We start from the raw sequence: 12,055 nt of genomic DNA, 5'->3' as shown, positions 1-12,055 counted from the left end.
AGAGTTGTGTTTGGATCGACCGATCTAAAGAATCTCCTCATTTTAAATTATAGTATATAACCCTCCAATTTGAATTGACAATATTAATATTTATAAGGTCTATACGTGAGGCTAACTTTTTATTATATATTGAAGCTCTCTCCAAGAGCATCTCTTGATTCTTTGCTTTAGATCACACCAACTATTCATGATGGCTGCTAATTTAACTGCGTGATATGCTTCCTTTTACCAAAAACTAATCCAAAAACCCACAGAGCATTCCTTCCGGCAACAGTGTTGTCAACAGGCAAATTGTGCATTTTCTATGGTTATTACCTGTATCTGTTAAAAATAAGAACTCGCCAAAGGCGCCATTTTGAGTTGTATCGGCCATTTTAATTTCATAGTTAATGTCACATGTTACATTAAATAATAATATGTTTGCATATATATAATACGTACTTGTATAGAAATGTATGATCCATAACTTTTTAAATAATTTCATACCATACTTTAACAAACATCAAATTTTGACATGTTAATCGGCACCATTTTGAATATAGCCGCTATTTTGAAAATATAATCCATGCACCCAGGTATAAATGATACATTATAGGCCTATGTGTATATCAAATGATCAGTTTTACGGATTTGATAACTTTCTAGCACAAAATTATTGTGTATACATACTAATACTATCAAATTCAGACATTTTGACGAGCCATTTTAAATTTGGACGTCATTTTGATGATTTCTGTATTATAAAGTTTAAAAAAAAATAGTTGACATATCTTAGTTGTATTTCCTTAAGTTTGTGACATCTTGTGGAGTCATTAAAATTCCATCAAGTGAATGATGTTATACTTATGTCGGCCATCTTGAATTTGGCGCCATATTGGATTTGTTTTCGTGGCTTCATATCTGAATTTCGTCTATACCCCTTCAACTTTCACTATGCCAAGTTTCATGCTTTTACCATAAAGTGATCAATTATTCTGATATCCGCTGGACTAAAAGTACAAAGTTGGAGAGCACTGAGGACAAAAAAATCAAAAAAATTTTGCCAAATTTATCTAAAGTGTTATATTCCTGAGGTTGAAAAGCATTAGTATTTAAAAAAGATCAAAGTTCTGTAAATAGTTAATTTATAATTATGACCATATCAATGGTAATTCGTGACAACAAAGAAGTGCTGACTACTTGGCTGGTGATACCCTCGGGGATTAAAAACTCCATCTACATTGACATCGACCCAGTGGTTGGAAACATAGTGAAGATTAACCTATTACATTACAATCATATACATGATAACAAATGTACATGTATGTTTACAGCCCGGGGGTTACTGATTATCCTTTTGGGTATAACTAAGCCGAAATCATACCCTGTTCTAACAAGAAAACATTGAAAAACATACCATGTTCTAAACAAAAAGTATTGAAAAACATACCCTGTTCTAAACAAAAAATATTGAAAAACATACCCTGTTCTATACATGCTCAAAATATGTATACCCTGTTCTAGACCGTATAAAATATATGCAGTTCAAAAACCGGTTCTAGACTGTATCTTAAACAGTTGAGTAAGAGACACTGTTTTAGACAAATACTTTGTTAAAAAAATATATACCCTGTTCTCACCAGCAGGGCATGAAAAAGCGACCCTGTATTAACCAGCAGGACATGAAAAAGCGACCACCTGTTCTAACCATCAGGGCATGAAAAAGTGACCCAGTTTTGCGGCACACAAAGCCACTAGAAATATAGGGAGTAACCACCGGGGTTTACAGCTGACGCTGTACATTTTCAGTATTGACAATGTTAACACATTGAACAAAAATGTGTACTCAACTTAAAGGCCAGAAAGTAACATGGAAACATTTAGTTAACGTGAAACAGAACATAATTATAAATGATATCAACACCATACAATATTGAAAAAAGTCACCAAAGAGGCATGTAGCTGACTATGCGGTATGGGCTTTGCTCATTGTTGAAGGCCGTACGGTGACCTATAGTTGTTAATGTCTGTGTCATTTTGGTCTCTTGTGGACAGTTGTCTCATTAGCAATCATACCACATCTTCTTTTTTTATATATGTGATGTGTAGGCAAGACGCGCGTTTCTCCCCAAAAGAACCATCAGCGAAACTCAAGTAAAATAGTTTGTCGAACAATTCAAAAGCAGATACTGTATGAATATAATCATACCAATGGTAATTTATTTCAACAAAAGAGCGCTATATTTTTCAAATTTATTATACACAAAAGATACCCGACTTTATAAGCAAATATCTACAAAGAATGAGGGAAGAGTAAAAATGCTGAGAATGTGCTGTAATCATGGCCGCTGACATCGCCTTTACCATTGGTACCAGTTCGAACCCAGACATTCTCACCTTTGTTTACCTGAAATACAACAACAAGGCATTAACTAACATACCCAGTGATAGACAATGTACATTAAAATGAATAAACTGCCCTTGTCTTACATTCGTCTTTTACGGTTTTGTATCTTTTAAGCAAATATACTGGTACATGTACTACTGTTGGACTATTTGTACAGACGCGCATTATCCGACCAGTAGCCTGTCCATCGGATCTAGTATTATTCACATGATGCACTTTGTACAATGAGTCCCCCAGGCACATTTCACTTTATGTAGAACAGATATTTTTAACTACATGTATTCAGATTCTTTTGGTGTTTATACTTGAGCGGTTTAAAATATTTTTCTCCCCAACGACTTGACTATGATCATACCTGATGGAGGTTATTTTAAATAAGACGTAAATAAAATCATTTGTGTTTACTCCCACGGTGTCAGTACCGTAGCTGATGAACACGAAGTCTCCGAGTCTAGCAGTACAATGTACCCTCATCCTTGTACCCACTTAAATTATTTAAATGAGATTTTGTTCTTCATAAGTTGTCATTGTGCTTAAACCAACGTTGGCATTGAATTTCCTTCAGACACAGTTGATCTTTGTTTCCATGCATCCCACACAAATGTGCGAGCAGCGCCATGCTGGTGTGTCAGCTTTTTTGTTCTAACTGCAATTCTGCAGATGACATATTATAATTACCTGCAAGACAACGGTCTGAGAGGCACTTCCATAGTCTCTGTCTTCACTTCCGGCAGTGTCAGCAAAGTTCCAAGCTTTAGATCTACCATTAATCATTAGCTCTGTTGTCTGTGACTCATGATGGTCGACGTTAGCTGTCCAGGAAATGACGTACATACCGGAAACTGGAGCGGTAAAAATACCAGTTGTCGTATCATAAAGTGATGTCTGTGTTGTTGTTACAAGCTGAAACAGTATTAGTTATTTAAACATTAGCAGATGTGAAACAACAAACAACAGCAACATAACATCAATAATCTGCTGCAGACGGTTACAATAAATGAAAACAAAAATTTATAAAATCCATGCGTCCGAAATGATTTTCAAGATTAACCTTGATCATTTGTACAGTCATGTTGTTTTTAAATCCTAGCGCTTCCCGTTTTTACACTAATATTTTACTAAGCAAAAAGGTAAGAACACACGACTCTTTTAAATAGTTATCCCTCAAGGACGCGGTGTGTCAGTGTAAGATCACCCCGATGGTGATCTTACACTGACACACCAAGTCCGGGTGGGATAACTATTTTACATCCGAGTTGTTTTAGATTAGACGAAAAATCATTTACAATTCATAAAATCTGGTTTAGAACGCCACTCAACCATTACAATATACTTTATGACCCCCAAACACAATGAGCAGATATCAAACAATGTCAACTCGCCCCACTTGCCAATAGTCGGCCCACACTATATCGCCACTTTATAAAAAAAAAACCGCCCCACTCTTGTTTATCGACAGGCCCCACTTTTGAAAAAGTGTAAACTCAAATTGAACAATCAGTCTGAAAACTGACTTATTAACGAAGAAGGTTTAAACCACACTGAATAAAGGTCTGACAACTCGTCCCACTCATAAAAAGATCTTGCTTTCTTTAAGTATGTCAAATTACTACTAGTTCGTATCCAGTCATCCTGGTGTAGTGGTATGTGTCGTGGCTTGATATGCTAAAGGTCTTGAGTTCGAATCCCAGCATATTCACTGTATTTTTTTCGACGTGAATTTTGATAGATAGTCTTTACCGTGTATAATTAATTATAAGTTTTATAGTGGATTTGACATTCCCGCCAAAATGTTACAGAACAAAGGAAAGCATGCATAACAAAGAAACTCAAACTGGGGTGATCTAGTAGGGGTGATCCGGTTCAGATCACCTCTTTTAGAACAAAGGAGCTGGGATGTAATCACAAAAAAACATAAGAGTAACAATACTCGTTACTCATACATATATAGTATAAGTTATAATTAAATTTATCGTAAGATTTTTTGTGAATTGAGTGGCTTAAATTGTAGTATTTTAAACAATATCACGTCTTTATAGGACTTTTCAGTGGCACCGGAATCGATACAGTCGAGAAATCAAATGACATAATACGGCACAAAAACACAACTACTTACAGCATCGAATATTATGGTTTGGTGAGGACTAAGTCCATGAACACTGGCAGACAATTTGGCATAGAAAGCAACCTGGGCCTCAGTGAATGCCCTTCTGTGAGCTAAAGAAAGAATTAATGTATATATTATATGTAAATATGTAAGTTATAAATTGTAAGCATACAGTTGTATTATTTTAAAGCAACAAAACTATAATAAAAATGTAAGCAAAAACCACGAGTGCTTACAAACTGGTGTAATACAGATTTTGTACATGATCATGAATTACTGCCATATTATTTGAAAGCCGTGTCTTTAAAAAATAACGTGCAAATTCAGGTATAGGATGATAGGGTGGTCACTATTTAGATAGCAGTAAATATTTACACCACAAGGGTTTGTCAATCTAAAAAAAATATTGATCTCTGAATACGTTATACTACATATTATTAACCAGCTAAGTACATTATGGCCAAAAAAGACTGGTTATTAAAAATCACATATTTTCTGTAATGGCCCTGTTTTTCTGTAATGGCCCTGTTTTTTTCTGTAATGGCCCTGTTTTACTGTAATGGTCCTGTCTTTCTGTAATGGCCCAGTTATTTCTGTAATGGCCCTGTTTTTCTGTAATGGCCCTGTATTAATGCCCAGCTTGTCTGTATTAAGCCCAGTTAGGGTTTTTAATAAAGTTATAAAATTAAGCTGTAAAGAGTATAATACCTTTTTGTTTTTTATTTAATTTAGTAACCAGCAACAAACATTAAAGAACCATATAAAGGGATCACTGTTCATCCTGTTTTTCAACACATAACTTCTTTCAACTTAATATCTTGGATATTTGGTATATTTTAAGCTTGATCATGGTGAAGTACAAATTATTTTTTTTTGAAACTAAACTGTCATTAAAAGAGTAAGAGAGTACATCAATTTGGCAGCAACACATACACTTTTTTCAGTTGGTTAATAAATGTATTAAGAAATGGGTGTTTTTATAATGGCCCTGTTGTATGTCCTTGGTCAGTAATAATGGCCTTGGATGTCTGTAATGGCCCTCACAGACTTCCTCCACCATTATTACAGACCTTAGCTTGGACATATAACAGGGCCATTATAAAAATACCCATTCATTAATACTATAGTAATTATACATATGCAGTATAACGTAATCAGAGATCAATGTTTTAGTTAGATTGAAGGGTTTGTTTGATCTTTATCGAATACACATTGTTTAAGATGGCTTCAGATAATGTTCCAATTGTCGCTGTTATAATCCTGTTGTTTTCATTTCATTTGTAATTACCAGGAAGGTGACTTTCAGATTTTACTTCAAAATGAAGTCTTCTACGTGCGCCCATGGTGGAGAAAAAAATGCCTACTTATCCAGGGCATCTTAGATCGACACCTCCTCACTACATCCAGCCCCCTATATTTTGAAATATTTGTGTTGCTGAATGTTTTGTTGTCAATGTCAGTGCTTTGATTAATGTTATGGGTATGATTCGTTCTAATCTTTTTGTCATGATAGGCTATCTTGCGCTTAATGATTGTACATCTGCTCACCACCCCTTTCACTGGTGGTAAGCGGATGGTCGTAACTAAAAGTTACGACCATCCGGAGATGGGAGACAACTCTAGGGATAAGTTTTTCCTTTCCGATTTTCGTGCAGTAAAAGGTTCATTTGTGTCAAACCGCTTGTCTTATACATACTATTCGGTGGTTCGGAGATATTGAAACCAAATTTGATGCATTAAAACATTCCAATTTTCGTAAAATATTCATTCAAAAATTCGAGCATGATGGTCGTAACTAAAAAAACAAAAATGTTGAGGATGGTCGTAACGAAAATGTGTGATGGTCGTAACTCTGTTTTAAATAAGACCGACTAAGGCAAGTCAAGAGTTTTAAAGTATTCGGCCCATAATTAGCCAATATACAACAAGCAAAATAATTTACATTTTTATCAAGGATTGTAAGTAGGGGGGTCTAAGAGTTCTTACTATGAAATAAAAATCCGCAAAATATTTGAGGTTAACAGCAGAGCTGGGTTACAGTGCCCCCCCTTTTTTGTCCTCAAATGCCAGATAAGGGGTTTTAATAGGATGTAATTTTAAGAAATCTATATAGTATAGTTTACTAATCTATCTTTTAAAAGGAACCTTACATGTAACCTTGTAAAATTAAACATAAAAAATAAATTGTTTTTTTGCTATTCTACTTTTAGAACTGTGTTATTGTTACTAATAATAGAAAAAGGAGAAAAGTCCAAAATTTGTCAATTTTATATCTTCACTAGTTCAAAACTGAATATTTTAGCAGAGCATTAAAAAATGACATTTAAATTAACTTTACATATTGTTCCATCCTAAAAAAAAATTTTTAGAAACTTTTACCGTACCAATTTCAAGAAATTTTGATATAGAATGTCAAGGTCACAGTTCGTAAATGGAGACTTGGTATCCCTGTTCTGATGTTTTTTGGTATAATATATGCATATATTATATGTTGTATTTCTGAAGATTTTTTTAAATTTTTACATACAACGCAAAAAAAAAAAGCAATTTCAATCCGTGTAACACTTATCAATTGAAATTCTAAAAAAAGTTTTTAAATATTAGTTTGGGGGAATTTTGATTAAAGTTTCAAATTGGTTTAAAATTCCAAATTTTTAAAATGTTTTGGACCGAACAAGGCAAGTCAAGAGTTTTAAACGTGTCTTTTATTATATGAATATATTATTATATATTGTGAAGTTGTTTTCACCAATGATAAAATCTAAAGTGGGGTGAATAGAGGGGTACCTGTAAAGTGCAAAACGGAAGAAAATTGGAACGAATCGAACGAAACAATACAAAATGAAATGACAGTCATATATACTGAAAATATAATGTATAAAACTAACCAGAGGCAAATAGTTGAATTAATGTATAGGCGATTAAATTCATTAACAATGTAAATTTCTCAAAAGTGGAGAATTCATTTTAAAACAAGAAACACAGCCTTGGTTATGATAATTCTTAGTTAGAAATAAAAAGCACAAAATGTATCAAATCATTTTTAATTACAAAATAAATGATTTTAAGGAAAGGCAATTTAGTAAATGGACATCACATGAAATAACAGTATCCTGGTTGTTTTTTTCTTGTTTAGATTTTGCATCTTTGTTAAAGATAAACATGATTAACATTGTAAAAACTTTTTGAGGATGTACCTACTAGCTGATTTTTTTTAAAATCTACAATTTAAGATTGATACATTAAGTCGAAAGAGCATTAGTAAGGAGTCAAAATAATCTAAAAGTTAATATTGATAGGTTATGAAGGTCGTTATCTAGACTAGAACATTCCCGCGAATTCGCAGGTCCGCACCTGAGTTAAAGAACATACGCTTTATTTTTAGCCTGGATTTTTAGAAGTCATATTGTTATTTGGTGAAATCAAGCTGATAATAAGGTGGACAGTTATGTCCATTACGAAGTCCATGAGTAGCGTGTAGCCATTCATACAATATAAACATATAACATACACATAATGTTCAATCTTCATACCGTGGGGTTTGTATGTGATAGTTGCCGCAGTACATTTAGTTCTACCTAAGTCTCTGACATATTATCCTGGTTACAAGCTTAAGCCTGGCTTCAAGTTAGTATTTTATTTTACTCTTAAAGTCAGCGCGTGTGGAAGTGTAAAATATATATATATCAACAATATTCCTACTTTCGAGATAAATACAATTTTCATTGCGACACAATGGATTCAGTTTTCATTCCGTACCAATACTTAGAACTAATATCAATGATATAAATTTGAAATTTATTTAGATTTAAAAATACCTTTAAACTAGGTTGAAATTTGGGAATTTATTTGCAATATTAAATTTAGTTTAAATCTATATTAAATTAGAAATTTTCCAGCAAAGTAAATGCATAATACTTTTTGTAATTTGAAATTTAATATGCATAACATATGCATTTAATTTGATATTAAATGCATCATTTCATGCAGTGACCGCTATATATAATCGTTATGTAATCGATAAACAATAGACAGCACGTTCAAAAATCCTGGGTTGAGTTCAATATCGTAGCGGCTACGTAGCTGCTATCAATATCTATGTAGCAACTGTCTATAGCTACACGTTCAATAGTCAAAATCTACGTAGCACTATACGTAGCTGCTACGATATGGAACTCAACCCAGGACTCCGAAGTGTATTTGTGGATTTAATTTCCGCATGAACCACCAAAAGCCGAATATTTGAAGGCATATAGTTTATAAGAACTGCAATAGCTGATTAAAAGTTAACGATGATTGTTCAGAATTGTACGTTTAATAATTTCATCTGCCGACATGATTGCAGAAAAAAAGTCGAAAAAAAAAAAATATGAGGGAACACACGTTCATTTGATAATTTTATGCCTTAACGTACAGTAAAAAATATATTAATACTCAACCCTAACATACTTTTTGGGCTCAATGCGAGTTGATAAATTTTCACTGTTGCTCCTAAATGATGAGCGTTTTGAATACATCAGAACTGTGTGTGTTTAATAATTCTTAGCTCAATTTCTGTATACCATTATCATAGTAACAAATAATATTGTTTGTAACAAATCATATATGACATCTGAGTTTATTACTTTTACTTTTAAAATACATTAATAAAAGTTTGTCTAAATACTCGAGTTACGGTCATCTTTCAAAGTTACGACCATCATCCAAAATATTATAGTTGAATTTACGACCATCACACATTTAAAGTTACGACCATCATGCTCCAACTTTTGAATGACTATTTTACGAAAATTGGAATGATTTTGTCTATCAAATTTGGTTTCAATATCAACTCACTCACAATAAGTGTATATAAGACAAGCGGTTTGGCTCAAATGAACCTATTACTGCACAAAAATATGAAAAGAAAAACTTATCCCTAGAGTTGTCTCCCATCTCCAGATGGTCGTAACTTTTAGTTACGACCATCCGCTTACCACCAGTGCCCTTTACGCATTAATCAAAGCTGTCAAATAATGATTTGGTTTTAGATTTTTCTATGAGTGATTTTTAATTGTATAGTTAGTTACATTTATTTGTTAATAAAAATGTCATGCAGTTATTACTGTAATTATAATTTCCTCATTGTACATGTATACATATGTACAGACATGTATGCGTATAAACAAACTAATTTACCGTCATGACTTTGGGTTAGTTCCTTGATGATGTTTTCAGCTGATGTCAATCCGTTAGCAAGGTCATTGTCCTTCTTCCCTACGGATTCAAGTTTCGACTTTAAATCTCCGACAAGACCTTTCAAATCCTCAAACTCGTGCACAAGGAAAGGAATAAGAGCATCTTCTGTGTTCTGCACTGGCACAAGACCACTTATCAATGGAATAAATACTGACAAAGAAAATAAAAAGTGCATTGTCAAACAAGTGAAATGGTTGATATAAAGTGAACAACGTTATTATCTCACAATCAAAGATAAGAATACATGTACATCGGTACTATAACAAAGCAGAGGGATTGTACTTAACGGGACATTTCTTCACCTCTAAGTTTCTTAATAGGTCATAAAGCAAAAAAAGAAATGATAAACAAGATAAAAAAAAAAATGAATGACCGATTTCCCTTGTATATGATTCATAAGCAGATTTTTACAGTCCAGACCTTTTCAGAAGGGGGTCTAGGAGGGGACCCACTCCAGTCATGCTTCAGTAATTCGCTTAATAATTTACTACATTTTCCCCACAAAAGGGAGGGCTCCTTTGGAATCAACACCATCCTTTAAATCCGCCTCTGGTTGTGGGTTAGTGTGGTTTGCTGTACTGACTTAAATGTGTTGGATATTCCTAATATCATTATATATGCATTTATCTTATGAAGAAAGCATGTTGCAATATGTGAACTTGAAGTAAAAAACGAATCTGCTATGTAGTTTCTGCAAATGCATTCAAACACAAAGCAGCTATCTACTTTCGCGTGATTTAATAGCCTCTGTAGTCAACTTCTTTTTTGGTACATGTTTTTTTTTCTTATTTGCGTATATATATTTACATGTATATATATATTATATAAGTTTAAATTTTTCCTTATTTCTTAATTCTCCTTTTAAAAATTGTAGATTAACACAGTCACCTTCTGTCAATGTCGAACACTGGTAATAGTGGAAGTCACTTAACGAAAATTTCATCATCTCAAACTTCAAAATGTACTTGATAACTTTTAACAATATTTTTTATATCTACTTGAGGTGCAGCTAAAAGTCTTCCGTGTTTTATTTAATGGCAATAAATTCTTAATTTCGGAATCTTTTGGTCATATAATCTTCATGATAGAATTTCACAATTAAATTGATAATATAAATGAAAATAATAAACATCCTTATTAGCTGCCAGACATTTACAAAGATTTACTGGATATTCAGAATAGATCAAAGGATTTCAATACTATTCAGAAAGACGTGTCAAAGTGAGGGAATCGATTTACCGAAAAAAATTATATATACACATTAATACTATAGAATTGCTAATGGATACATAATAATTAATTTCTGATGGAACCATGCGCACTGTTTTAAGTGCTTAGATACTACCAAGATATACTTTATACATTTTGTATTTAAATTCAAGTTCAAATATCAGGAGCTTATAGTAAAACTAGTTGCAGACGTCCATACGACAGTATTTTTCCTACAAACTTATGAACTGGACCAACCCGATATAGCTTACTAGTACATGTACTATGAGGCATATGTTTTGCTCATTTTTGAAGGTTTTACGGTGACTTGACTTTATTTGTTCGATTCGGTCCTGATCATTTGAGATCACCCCCGCCTTTTGGTAGGGTTCTTGTTGCCTGTTATGGTTGTATATACTTTGTTTACTGTTGTTTGACTTTTCGTCGATTTTTTTTACTCTCTCGATTTTTTGCCATAGCATTATTATTATGTTTTCGATTTATGAGTTTGAATTTTTCTTTAGTATCGTTTGGCTCTCTTCTATAAATAATTCGGTATCTGTTGGAGAGTTTTCTCATTGTTAATCATACAGCATGCGCATCTTATTTTTATACATATAATGCATTTGTAACTGCCTATAAACTTATTACGAAGCTTTTGCGTTTTTTCGCAATTCAGTTTTTTTCTTCCGGTAAATGGGAGATAATCCAAACGAAATAATGTGACATGCACATTGATACTTTTCCAAAAAAATATATATACGAATCTTAACAGACTATTGAAGGGATACCCAACTCTAAATCTTTACTTTGATGTGTTGACTAGAATATATAAATTTCAAGTATATTGTCAATCACACAAGATAACAGGAATAATTTCAGTGGAATTATTGTAGCAGTTTGACTAACACTAATATTGGTCATTGAAACCATTGATTTCGCTCTACTGATTGTATGTTATCAACACGTTTTGCTTATTTTTAAAGAGTTAACTCCCTTCAGTAATATGAACCCTCTTAAAGAAAGCTCTTTGTAATTTAAGGTGTAGAAATGACAGTCATGCACTCTCCTCATTTGCAATAAATACAAACCAGGTGATGTATTTCATTTATTTA

At 33.0% G+C, this 12,055-nt stretch overlaps 1 protein-coding gene across 1 annotated transcript; it reads right to left on the bottom strand.

Annotated features, from left to right (window-relative positions):
* Positions 1-2,220: 2,220 nt before the first annotated feature.
* LOC143075615 (complement C1q-like protein 2) lies at positions 2,221-9,968 on the bottom strand. The gene is made up of 4 exons (XM_076251097.1): positions 9,672-9,968; positions 4,503-4,603; positions 3,065-3,289; positions 2,221-2,386 (listed from the first exon to the last, which is right to left on the bottom strand). The coding sequence occupies exons 1-4, from the start codon at positions 9,904-9,906 to the stop codon at positions 2,273-2,275; spliced, it is 675 nt and encodes a 224-aa protein (XP_076107212.1). The 5' UTR covers positions 9,907-9,968; the 3' UTR covers positions 2,221-2,272.
* Positions 9,969-12,055: the final 2,087 nt, after the last annotated feature.

Source organism: Mytilus galloprovincialis, chromosome 5 (assembly GCF_965363235.1).
Source record: "Mytilus galloprovincialis chromosome 5, xbMytGall1.hap1.1, whole genome shotgun sequence".
Lineage (NCBI taxonomy): Eukaryota > Metazoa > Mollusca > Bivalvia > Mytilida > Mytilidae > Mytilus > Mytilus galloprovincialis.
The sequence above is the reverse complement of the archived record's forward strand: the minus strand, read 5'-3'. Positions and strand labels throughout refer to the sequence as shown.

Excerpts from the sequence above, each read along its gene's own strand:
- LOC143075615 (XM_076251097.1), bottom strand. The coding sequence starts at position 9,906 with ATGCACTTTTTATTTTCTTTGTCAGTATTTATTCCATTGATAAGTGGT. Across the intron at positions 3,290-4,502 it reads AAACCATAATATTCGATGCT|CTTGTAACAACAACACAGAC; the intron begins GTAAGTAGTTGT and ends ATACTGTTTCAG. Across the intron at positions 2,387-3,064 it reads CTCAGACCGTTGTCTTGCAG|GTAAACAAAGGTGAGAATGT; the intron begins GTAATTATAATA and ends GTTGTATTTCAG.